The sequence below is a fragment of the Cynocephalus volans genome, chromosome 3 (assembly GCF_027409185.1).
Source record: "Cynocephalus volans isolate mCynVol1 chromosome 3, mCynVol1.pri, whole genome shotgun sequence".
NCBI lineage: Eukaryota > Metazoa > Chordata > Mammalia > Dermoptera > Cynocephalidae > Cynocephalus > Cynocephalus volans.
The window spans coordinates 158166850-158179085 of NC_084462.1; the positions used below are offsets into that span (position 1 = coordinate 158166850).

Genomic DNA, 12236 nt, shown 5'->3' on the forward strand with positions numbered 1-12236 from the left:
AGTATCCCATAAAAAAAAAAATTTCACTTACATAAAGATTGATAAGGAATGTAAGATCTGAGTTTGCTTCAAATAATTAACTGGCTTTAAGGAAATTTAAGGTTTTTGGGAGATGGGTGAAGGAGGAGATGTCCAGGAGAAGGAAGGAGAAAATTGAGAAAAAGGGAAGCTGAACAAAGGAAGAATTTATCTGTGGCTCTGAGACTAGTTCTGCCCAGGAATCTTACTCCTACCACTAGACTATGATTTTCCAAAGCAAAAATCATGTGTTGTTAAACTCTGCATCCCTCACATAGCATATCCAACACAGTTTACAGAGTAGTTGCTTGATAAATGTTTGACAAATGCTGAAACAAATTTTTTTTTTAAAACAAATGTTCTAGGCAGTAAGTTACAAGACAGGAGGAATCTCGTTTGACTCTCAGCGTCAGATACATTAAACTGTACTGTTGGAAAGAAGAAAACTATGTTCACCACAAAACTTAATTTTTAAGTGAATTTCTAATAGTGAAATAAACAAATTACTTTAAAGCAGATAATTAATAAAAAAGTGAAACCCAATCATTCCTGGGCTAGAAAGCATGGTGCTTGGAGGGAGGGTTAAAAGCTGTCAGCTCCTTGAGGAGAAGCAGGAAATTCTCTCTTTATGACCCCCTCCCACCAATTCTGTTTTTCAACAATTCTAACCCCTCAGTTAGAATGCTGGAATGCTTTTTTTTTTAAAAAGTGTCTCAAATCTCTTAAATTCGTTTTTGGCAATTCCCTGGGATTCTCAAGGTGATCATTTCACACCTCATTAACAAGTCTATTACTGGAATTAATTCAAATGAGCCAAACCTAATTTTAATTAAACTTCAACCTGCCCAGGGTATTCTTTTTTTCTGCTACACCAATAACCGTCTGAATGGGCCCAATTCCTTTCAAAACTAAGTACAAAAAGCCCAGTTTTCTATAAAAAAAAGTGATTTCTGTCACTTAAAAATATATCTATTAAAATGCATCTATGATCTCGCCATTCCAGCTTAACATCCAACTATACAAGCAACATTATAATAAAATACTTTAAGAACCCATTTTCTAATATTTCTGGATCATGTGTGCATTCATTCATTCAACAAATTTACTGAAAGGATACTAGATATCAGATACTAAGCTGGGTGCTATGCATGTTATTATTAACTATATCTTTGCCTAGAAGTAAAATATATCAAAGCACAGATCTGGAAAATAGAAAAGAAAAATTACAGTTGGTTTGAGCAGATATTTTGCCTTGATTCATAAATAGATCTTACAGCTAAATTTCCATTACTGGACATGGATTAATGATTATTCAGAATTTCCTAAGTTTCACTTTTCCTACTCACCAGCCTGCACTAACTTGGTATTCCCAACTCAAGTTGCAGGCACACTGGCAGCACAATTCCCATTCATTAGTATCTTACTTTGGTTACTAGGTAAGATGCTTTTCAGTATACATTCATCAATCTAGTCATATGTCCTTCTCTTCCTTGGGAAAAAGACAAGAATTGGAGGGGAAATGTAGAAAAGGTTGGGAGGAAGGGGAAAGGAGTGCTTACAAAGCAGGGTCAGAAATGGATCTCATCTTCCCCACATGCTGCAGCTTTTCTGAAAGCTCTACACTCTTAGCAAAGAGCAACATGTCTTCCCACAAAAATGATGAAAACATTAATAATCAATATATTATTTGTGTATGAGCTTAAGCCTTACTTTCAATCTCATTTTAAGCAGAATTTATTTCCATGTATGTGCTTAATGTACTCTGGAACCTAACAACAAAAATGTTTTAATCATAAAAGTAAAATGAGGGTACTCCAAAAAGTTCATGAAAAGATTCATATTATTTTCCAATTCTATTTTCCCAAGAACTTTCTGAAGTAGGGACAGTAGGGATAGCTGTTGCAGACAGTTCTTAAAATGGCCACAAATTTTTTGACACACCTCCCATTGGGGAGGTGGAGTCTAATTATCCATCACTTTCAATCTGGGATGGCCTTAAAGACTTGCTTGTTAACAACAGATCACAAAACGTCATAGGATTCAAGCCAGGTTCTCTTGGAATGCTTACTCTCTGACACATCCTTTCTGGGTACCCAGTCACCACGTTACAAGGAGCCCAACACCACAGGCAGAGAACACATGAAGGTGCTCTGGGGTCAACAACCTCAGCTGAGCCTGGCCTCCAAGTCACTCCAGCCCAGGTGACATGTGAGTGAAGAAGCCTCCAGAGGATCCCAGCCCCCAAAGATCTGAGTCTTTCAAGCTAGCCTCAGACACTAGAGCAAAGACAAGCCATCCCTGCTGTGCCCTGACCGAATTCCTGACCCACAGAATCTGTGAACATAATAAGATGGCTGTTGTGTCAAGCCACTAAGCTTTAGGGGGGCCAGAGAGGCAAAAACTGGACAGGCAAAAACTGAAAAAACTTGTGCTAACCCAAAGCCTATATCAAATCACCCTATTTCATTTTCTCACCACCGGCAGAATCCAGATCATTTAGTACATCATTTAATACAGAGGTAACATGTCACAGAGATCCATGCTTCAGGACAGGGCAAAGAAATTGTCCAACCTTAACTTTGATAGCTGGTAGACATTTCTCAGTCACCTAAATCTGCACTAAGTCAATAAGGTGAATGTACCTCTGTGAAGTAACTAGATATATGATAGCCCCCTCTCTCTCCGTCTCTCTCTATATATCTCAGATCAAGGCACATTGTTTTCAATAGTACCATATCAGAAAGAGAGAAGACAAAGTTGTAGCTATTGTTAACAGGGAGCTATTCACAAGGCTCCATGCTGTGCTTACAACATTAATGAAATATTTTCTTCCTCAAAGAATTAATGCATAAAACTGAAAATTTTCAAAAATCTCTCACTAGAGATAACAAGGATCTATCATAAATCAGAAAAAATATAAAGGTAAAATTCTGATTTAAGAAAACAGTCTTAAATCAAGTCTTAAACCAAAATCAGACTTACCCCTTTATTGTTTTTCAGTGAAAACCAAATCAATTTTTGTATAATAACTGTAGAGTGGAGACCTCAAAGTTGATAAAGTGAAATCTTTTACAAGAGCCAAACTAATTTAAGAAGCATTAAAAAAGCAACAAGTAAAACTAACATATGTCTCATACTGGCGATGGAAATACTTTTTAAAGTAAAAACAACAAAAACCCAACTATCCCCTTTTTATTATAACTGTTCTGTAGTCAACACTGCCCTCTGGTGATGCAGAATAAAAATCAAATATCGGAAAGTGAACATCACACTTTATTGCTCATTTTAGTATGTTTAAGTCAAGACATCTAGTTTAGACTACAAATCCTAACAAAGACAAAATAAACAGATTCAGGATGACCTTTACTATCTACTGTAAGTAAAATTAGAAACTCTTTAAATAGGCATTAAATCAAGGACATTAATTCATGGAAAAAGCAGCTCTTAAATATACTGTTAATGAAACATCACTATACAGAGAATTACATCTTCACATAAAATTACTCAATTCAAGAAAGATGGCTGTCTGATCTTTGACAAAGGCACCAAGCCTATACACTGGGGAAGAAACTGCCTCTTTAGCAAATGGTGCTGGGAGAACTGGATATCAATATGCAGGAGAATGAAACTAGACCCATACCTTTCACCATACACTAAAGTCAACTCAAAATGGATTAAAGACTTAAATATACACCTTGAAACAATAAAACTTCTTAAAGAAAACATAAGAGAAACACTTCAGGAAGTAGGACTGGACACAGACTTCATGAATACGACCCCAAAAGCACGGGCAACCAAAGGAAGAATAAACAAATGGGATTATATCAAACTAAAGAGCTTCTGCACAGCAAAAGAAACAATTAACAAAGTTAAAAGACAACCAACAGAGTAGGAGAAAATATTTGCAAAATATACATCTGACAAAGGATTAATATCCAGAATATACAAGGAACTCAAACAACTTTACAAGAAAAAAACAAGTAACCCAATTAAAAAATGGGCAAAAGAGCTAAGTAGGCATTTCTCTAAGGAAGATATACAAATGGCCAACAGACATATGAAAAAATGCTCAACATCACTCAGCATCCGGGAAATGCAAATCAAAACTACACTGAGATACCATCTCACCCCAGTTAGGATGGCTAAAATCCAAAAGACTCTGAACGATAAATGCTGGCGAGGTTGCGGAGAAAAAGGAACTCTCATACATTGTTGGTGGGACTGCAAAATGGTGCAGCCTCTATGGAAAATGGTATGGCGGTTCCTCAAACAATTGCAGATAGATCTGCCATATGACCCAGCTATCCCACTGCTGGGAATATACCCAGAGGAATGGAAATCATCAAGTCGAAGGTATACCTGTTCCCCAATGTTCATCGCAGCACTCTTTACAATAGCCAAGAGTTGGAACCAGCCCAAATGTCCATCATCGGATGAGTGGATACGGAAAATGTGGTATATCTACACAATGGAATACTACTCAGCTATAAAAAAGAATGAAATACTGCCATTTTGCAACAACATGGATGGACCTTGAGAGAATTACATTAAGTGAAACGAGTCAGGCACTGAAAGAGAAATACCACATGTTCTCACTTATTGGTGGGAGATAAAAATAAATAAATAAATTCACACACACACACACACACACACACACACACACACACACACACACACACACAAAAAACTGTGGGGGAGAAGACACAACAATTACAATTCCTTGAAGTTGACACGACAAGCATACAGAAAGGACACTGTTGGGTGGGAGGGGGGAGAGGGAGGAGGGAGGGAGGTTTCGGTAATGGGCCACAATAATCAACCACATTGTATATCGACAAAATAAAATTTAAAAAAAAAAAGAAAGAAAGAAAGATGGCTGGCCTGTTAGCTCAGTTGGTCAGAGCGTGGTGTTATAACAACAAGGTGAAGGGTTCAGATCCCTGTACTGACCAGCTGCCAGGAAAAAAAAACAAAACAGACAGACTCTGAAGGCATACTACCTATGAGTTAAGAAGGTATGAAGGATAGTAAGAATAAAGCCTCATGATCTGTAGACAAGAAGAATCCACAGCAAGTGATACCAGTATAGTTCTCAGAGCATGGGTACCTGACACTGAAAAGTGTCCACGGAAACCAAGGCCTCATACACCTGCCAACTCTATTAGTAAACCTGACTCCTTATTTTAGGGAAAAAACTCAAAAAGAGCATGTTTGGCTGCCGAGTATTTATTGAGCCTAGGAAATGTTTCATTAAAAGACTTACCAAGGCTGGTGCCATCCAGCCCCATGATGCACTTCATAGAGGTGATGATCTGCTCCACCACAGGTGGTGACAGTGACGTGGCATACACTGCACTATGAGAATGCGTTCGCAGATAGTCTATCAGTTCCTGGGGAGTTCACAGAGGCAGGTAATTAGAGGCAATTCTTGAACTCACTGGCAATGTCAGTGCTTTCCTTCCAGGTGCTAGTGGACTCCTCCCTTCAATGGCACTGAAATAGGGACACTAATCTGAGACACAAGGTCAACCAACATGGTCAGAGCATACTGTTCCCAACAACTGGGTCAGAAACATGGCAAAGTCCTTAGGCTTTGTTTTGTTTTTTAAAAATGTCACGATACAGAAGAAAAACTAGTTTTAAAGAATCCCTCTAAATTTGGAGAAAGTACCATTTAATGTTACAAATAAACCTACAAGGCTGAATGAAACAAGAAGTGCATGGGCTGCTTTTTAGATACAATAATTTACTTCTAAGTGTTACAAAAAATGTCATCTTCATTTCACCCTATGCCTGCAGAGCCCATCCTTACACCCCTAAATAATACAGTTCTCCAACATAATATATATATATTTTTTGGCGGCTGGCTGGTACAGGGATCCGAACTCTAGACCTTTGTGTTGTCAGCACCACACTCTCCCAAATGAGCTAACCAGCCAGCCACAATCAATTTTAAGTGTATTATAATATCCTCTAGATACACAGAGATTTATGAATAATATAAATGTGGCAGAAATTAAACAGAAATTCACCAGGTCTTTTATTAGAGCACTAACACCATCTCACTGAATAAAGTAAAAACCAGTTTGTCAGTTACAAGGATTTCAAAAGCAATTAATCGTATGTCCCTATTCTCTGATGTCTCGAACTTCACTAAATCTTTTAAATAAAATGTGCACATAAGCTTATGCACCAAAATCAAATAAGGAGACACAAAATATGGCTATGAAACAGTCTATCACTTCAAAAACAATAAAAATTATACCAAAAAACCGCAAATATCTTGTACTTAAATGACCTCCTAGAGATTATTTTTCTATCCTTTGGTTCACAGCAACAAAATCTTACCAAAAATCAATGAACTCTTCTATGTGCATGGTCCTATAAACATAAGGGTAAAATTTGAGATAAAAAATCTATCACAACTTGATTAAAACCCACTGAATAGCAGTTGATTTTTAACACTCCCAATGTTGAGTTTTAAAGAGAAATTAAGAACATTTATGAGCACCTACTATGTGCCACATACAAATACTTGACATACATTATTTTTTTCCTAATGTTGCAATGAGTTTTTTAAAATAGCAGCTTATTGAGATATAAACCAAATACCATAGTATTCGCCTTTTAAAAGTGTACATTTCAGTGGCTTTTAGAGGCTGACCAGTTAGCTCAGTTGATTAGAGCACTGCCTTACAATCCTACAGTCACGGGTTTAGATCCCTGTACTGACCGGCCACCAAAAAAAAAGAAAAAAGACTCAGTGGCTTTTAGAATATTCAGAGATGTGCAGCGCTCATCCCTATCTGATTTTAGAACATCTTCATCACTCTAAAAGAAAACCTCATACCCATTAGCAGTCACTTTCATTTCCCCCATCCCCTCAGCCCTGGCAACTTACAATCTGTTTCTGTTCCTATGCCTAATCTGGAGATAACATATATCTTTAAAAACCCTTATAATCTGTGACTTTTTGTGACTAACTTCTTTCACTTAACATAATATTTTCAAGGTGCATCCATGTTGTAGCATGGACATACATTATTTTTAAAACCCTACTATAGTCTTCCAAGCTAGACATATTTATCTCTGTTTCACTGAGAAGGAAATTGAAAGGTTAAAGTCTTCAAGGTCTCACAAAGCAAAGAGAGAAATATTCAAACTCAGGCCTCTGTTTCCATGGTTCACTGTTTCTACCATGCCACACTGATTCTTAGTTGCCTCAGAGATCACTACATGATTTTAAAATCGAAAAACACAATGCTTTGTAGTATTCCAGGGCTAACAAAATCTTTTGTCTTCCTGTCTCTATGCTCCCCCTATGATGTGTCTGAGTCCAATGGCGGGGCACCTGGTCTTCTATTCCTATTGGATCCATGATAACACCACTACTTTTGAAATTGTGAGCATAAATCAAACCTAACAGAAGACCATGGTAAACAGGAAACACCACTGTGTGTTCTTTCATACAAGAGGGTTCTACATCTCAGACCAGCATGTAGTTTAGCAAGAAGCTCAAGTAAGAAAACAGCAAACAATGAACACAACCAGCCTTTGGTTCAGTGAGGAGACATCAGAGTCACTCACCAGGCAGCAGAAGAGTGAAGCCCACTGGCACTGTGAGCCTAAGCCACAAACAAATTCAGGAACTCCACTTCAGGACCCCATCTGCTAAACCTGAGTTGCCCAATCTAGTAGCCAGTACCCTCATCTCTAATTGCTCCCTCTCACGGCCCATTTACCTTCTTGCCTCCAATGTATCCTCCAGAAGCACCAAAGCTCTTTGTGAATGTTCCCATCATAATGTCCACATCCTCAGGATCCAGGCCAAAGTATTCCACCACACCTCGTCCTGTAGGGCCTAGAGCCCCAATGCTGTGAGCCTCATCCAGATACAAGTATGCCTTGTATTTCTTCTTGAGGGCAATCACTTCAGGAAGACGAACAATAGACCCTTCCATGCTGGAAAAACAGGATTAAAACAATACATATGCTGGGAGTTTTTAACTCTCAAAATTAGGAGCTGGCCACTTTATTTTTAATGTTTCAAGTTTATTGCTTTTTAAATGGCCCAACAACCCCATCTGTGGTTTTAAACTGACAAAGTTAGAAGATACCAGGGCTAGGCAGAAGTCTAGAGGGAAGGAGATTGGGTCTTTTAAAATGAGCACCAGAACACAAGCAATCTTAATTCACGACAGAAAGAATTAAGGTCACATCAGATTCTTCTAAAGCTTATAATTACAGACAACATTAGACTTCCCATCACATTGCATATGCAATTAAAATTACACAAAAGAACAACAACAAAAAAAAATCAGGCAGTAAAGAAATAAGTACAAGGGCTGCAAAAGTTAACCAAAATAAAATATTTCTTAAATGGTGCATAATTTGTTCTGACAGAATACATATCCCAATTTGTGCCTCTATATATAAGCTCCCTCTATAAACAGTAGAAAAATAAAAGATCCACATAGCATGGGAGGTTGGAGACCACGTAGTATAATGAAAAGAATAAAGAGCCTGACAAAAAGTCTTCTGTTCTGCTGACTGTGCTTCTAGGTTTTGTTTTTTGGGGGTTTTTTAAATTCAAAATATTTTAACATTTACTTGTACATATCTGTGGGGTACAGTATGTTGTTTCAATACATGCATACACTATACAATGATTCACTTGCAGTAGCTAGCTTCTTTTAACAAGTCATTAAACACTGTGTCCTTAGTTTCCAGAGGGGCCAGACTAGGTTCCCCTCAGCTTAAAAATTCTATGACTTCATGGGCTCAAGTAACAAGGAAGAGAATAATAAAGCAGGATTACCTATATATTCCTTCCACAAGGATTAGAATTTTCTTCCAGGGCCTTCGTGTCCGAGGCTGACCATAAACAATGGCATCTTTCAATAGCTTCTCTAGGCTTTGCATATCTACAGCACACAAAAAAGAACTGAGTCACAAAGAATCTTCCTATTCCTAACTTTATTCAGAAATGCAAATGCAGATTTCTTATTCAGGAAGTGGTATCTAAGACAGCAAAGGACGTTCACATAATTTGAATTAGGCAGAAAAAGACAAGGCAAAATGGGGGAATTATTACCACCTTAAAATGAAATCTAAAATGTAACGAATGTCCAAAACCATCAAAACTCAACTGTGGCAATTAATTCAGTTCATTAGCAAGCTTATGCAGTGACCAGTGCTTCATGATAAAGACCTTGCCATTCAGTTAGCTTAGCTTTTTTGTGTTTATACAATCAAACTGTAACTCTAATCCTAGTGAGCCATTCAGAAACAAATGCATAAAGACCAAGCAAGAGAGTGTGAACAACCATCACAGATACATATACCTTCTAAATAACAAACACAGGAAGAAAAAACTTCAAAGGGCATGCTTCACTTCCTTTCACCTAGAATATACTCAATGAATGTTTGTTATACAGCTTTACCTTGATACTGGGTTAAAAATACACTGGTCTGGAGCAGGAATGAGTCTGTGCCTTAGGCAAGTTTGGCAATCAACTGAGATTGTTCTGTTTGACTTCACCAGCTGTCTATATATAACCAAGTTCTTGTGGCTCTGTTGGTCCTTAAGGTGGTTATTAACAGGTCTAGGAAACAACTTGGCTGTTACTACCATTAACGAGGATCATAATTTCCCTGCTAAAGACAAAAGCTCTGAAGACCAATGTTGCCACCACCATGGAATGCTTTCTTAAAATACTTGCTCTGAAATGAAGCCCTTAAAAAATTCCCCCAAATCTAAGCAACATTAAATCTGGGGTGTATTTAATAGAGGTAGGAGACATCTCATCATAAAAATCTGATTTTGTATTCTTTATTGCTCATCACTGGAGGATGGGGTTACAAAATTAAAAGATTTCGCTCTTTTCATAAAAGGACTTCGATAGAATAGAGAAATTAGGTAATAAAACACATAACACAAACACAGATAAGATAGCTAAAGGTTATGATTGTGCTTATACAATCATACAGTCAGTTATTTGTAACAAACAATCTGCATACTACCTAACCAAGAGACCAGGGATGCTCCCCATAGAAGTATGTCCTGATCTGAAGCCTCCAGTTCTGCTGCAGGGAGCAATGTGTGGCAACCAGCAGGAGACAAGTAAAAACATTCTGTTTTAGTTTCCTATGCTTATACACAGAAAAGGTTGACTATATTATCAACTTAGGAAAAAAATTCAATCTTTCTCCCATATTATGACCCCAAATTTCATGTAAATTTAAATAAAAAATATACCACAAAACTCTCAGAAGAAAATTTAAAAACATTATGATCTTAAAATGGGGAAGGCATTATATAAAATCCAAAAGTCATAAGATAATAAATGTGACAACATAAACATTTTAATGAATCTACACAGCAAGACACTAAAAACAAAGTCAAAAATAAAATTAAAAATATTGCAACATAAAAGAATGGATAATTAATATAAAAGGCTCTTATAGTCAGCAAAAAGAGAAACAATTTGAAAATGGCCAATTTATAAAGAAACACAAATACAATAACTATAAAAGTTGCTCTATACCTACTAATTAAAATAATAAAAATTAACATATTATTTATGTTCTTTACTTGATTCAGAGAGATTTTAAATGAATATTAATAGCCTAAGTTGGCCAGTGAGTAGAAACAGTCACCGTCACATTCTTGAGTAAAAATCTGTAACAATGCTTGGAGGCAATCTGGAACAGTATTAAAAATTAACACCCTTTTAACCAGGCATTCTGTGACTGCTGGGAATTCATCTTATGGCAATAATCGGATGATTGCACAAAAATGTGAGTGTAGTGCTATTGCTAGGAGAAAAATTTAGAAACAACCTTATTGTCCAAACTGAGAGACTGATTTAATTACAGCACATCTGATCCTGACTGCCACACTAGGATTAAAGGATGAAGTAGGGTCACATGTACTGACAAACAACATTCACAATTTATTGTAAAAACAAAATAGGTTATAAAACAATGTTTAATAAGATATTATTTACACACAACAAAATACTGTTTGTACCATTGTCATTATAAAACATTTTATAAAAGAAAAAAAGAAACGTACCACTCTTAATCCTTCCAGCCAGAGATACAGACCTAGCATTTTGGTATATGAGGGTACTCAAAAAGTTTGTGGAAAATTGGAATTAAAAGATAGCATGAATTCTTCCATGAACTTTTTGAAGACCTCTCATATATTCTAGATTTTTGTCTGTACCTATACGCATTTTGGCAAAAGATGATATTAAACATACAGTTTGGTAATCTTTTTTCCCTATGTGTGCCAGTGTTTTAACTATGAAAGTCACGTGTTTTTATTGTAAATGACTCTTTCAATAATACAAAAAGATATTTCTGGGCCGGCCCATGGCTCACTCGGGAGAGTGAGGTGCTGATAACACCAAGGCCACGGGTTCGGATCCTATATAGGGATGGCCAGTTGGCTCACTGGCTGAGCGTGGTGTTGACAACACCAAGCCAAGGGTTGAGATCCCCTTACCGGTCATCTTTAAAAAAAAAAAAAAAAAAAAAAAAAAAAGATATTTCCATTTAGGGAGAAATTTTTTGGCTTAGTGCCAACCTTTCTCTGTGCTCTTATGACTTCTGTTCATATCTGTATTTCAGCATCTGTCTGCTGTACTGTGAATACTTGGTTATCTGTTAAATCTCTTCATTAAACAGGCAGAGATTCTTGAGATCAGGAAACTTGATTTATTCTTCTCAATACCCCCAGTGTAGTGTTCAAGATACACTGCAGGCATCTAGTAAATGTATTTGAATGAGAGATTTGTAAACAAGGAAGAGGAATGGAAAACTTGAAAGTCAAATAAAAGGAGAATATTATATTAGTATAAAAGGTTTTCTTCAACACCTATTTTTATTCTAATAAGGAAGAGAATAACTGAAAAGACTGGACCAGAAGAACATTTTAAATGTTATTACTTCAGCTTCATTTGTACTTTCAATTATTAAGGTAACTAAAGGTTACCACCATTACTGACCCAAAGAATATTACACTAAGACCAGCAATAAATTCCATGACAAACTCACTGTTGTGTTTGAAAATTCGAATGGTAGCTCCTGATAGTCTGGCTCCTAGAACCAGTGATGCATGGTTCAATTCATCACTCAGAATCAGGCAACCCTGAAAAATCACAAGCACAGGAAGACACAAGCTGAAAGAAAAGGGTTTACTTACACAAATT

General features: G+C 36.8%; 1 protein-coding gene across 1 annotated transcript in view; it reads right to left on the reverse strand.

Annotated features, from left to right (window-relative positions):
* SPTLC2 (serine palmitoyltransferase long chain base subunit 2) overlaps positions 1-12236 on the reverse strand; it is a 105450-nt gene that overhangs the window by 45770 nt on the left and 47444 nt on the right. The window contains exons 6-9 of the mRNA XM_063090827.1: positions 12082-12175; positions 8837-8942; positions 7761-7980; positions 5282-5408 (exon numbers count right to left, since the gene is read on the reverse strand). Of these exons, the coding sequence (XP_062946897.1) occupies positions 5282-5408; positions 7761-7980; positions 8837-8942; positions 12082-12175 (547 nt within the window). The remainder of the gene's footprint in view (positions 1-5281; positions 5409-7760; positions 7981-8836; positions 8943-12081; positions 12176-12236) is intronic.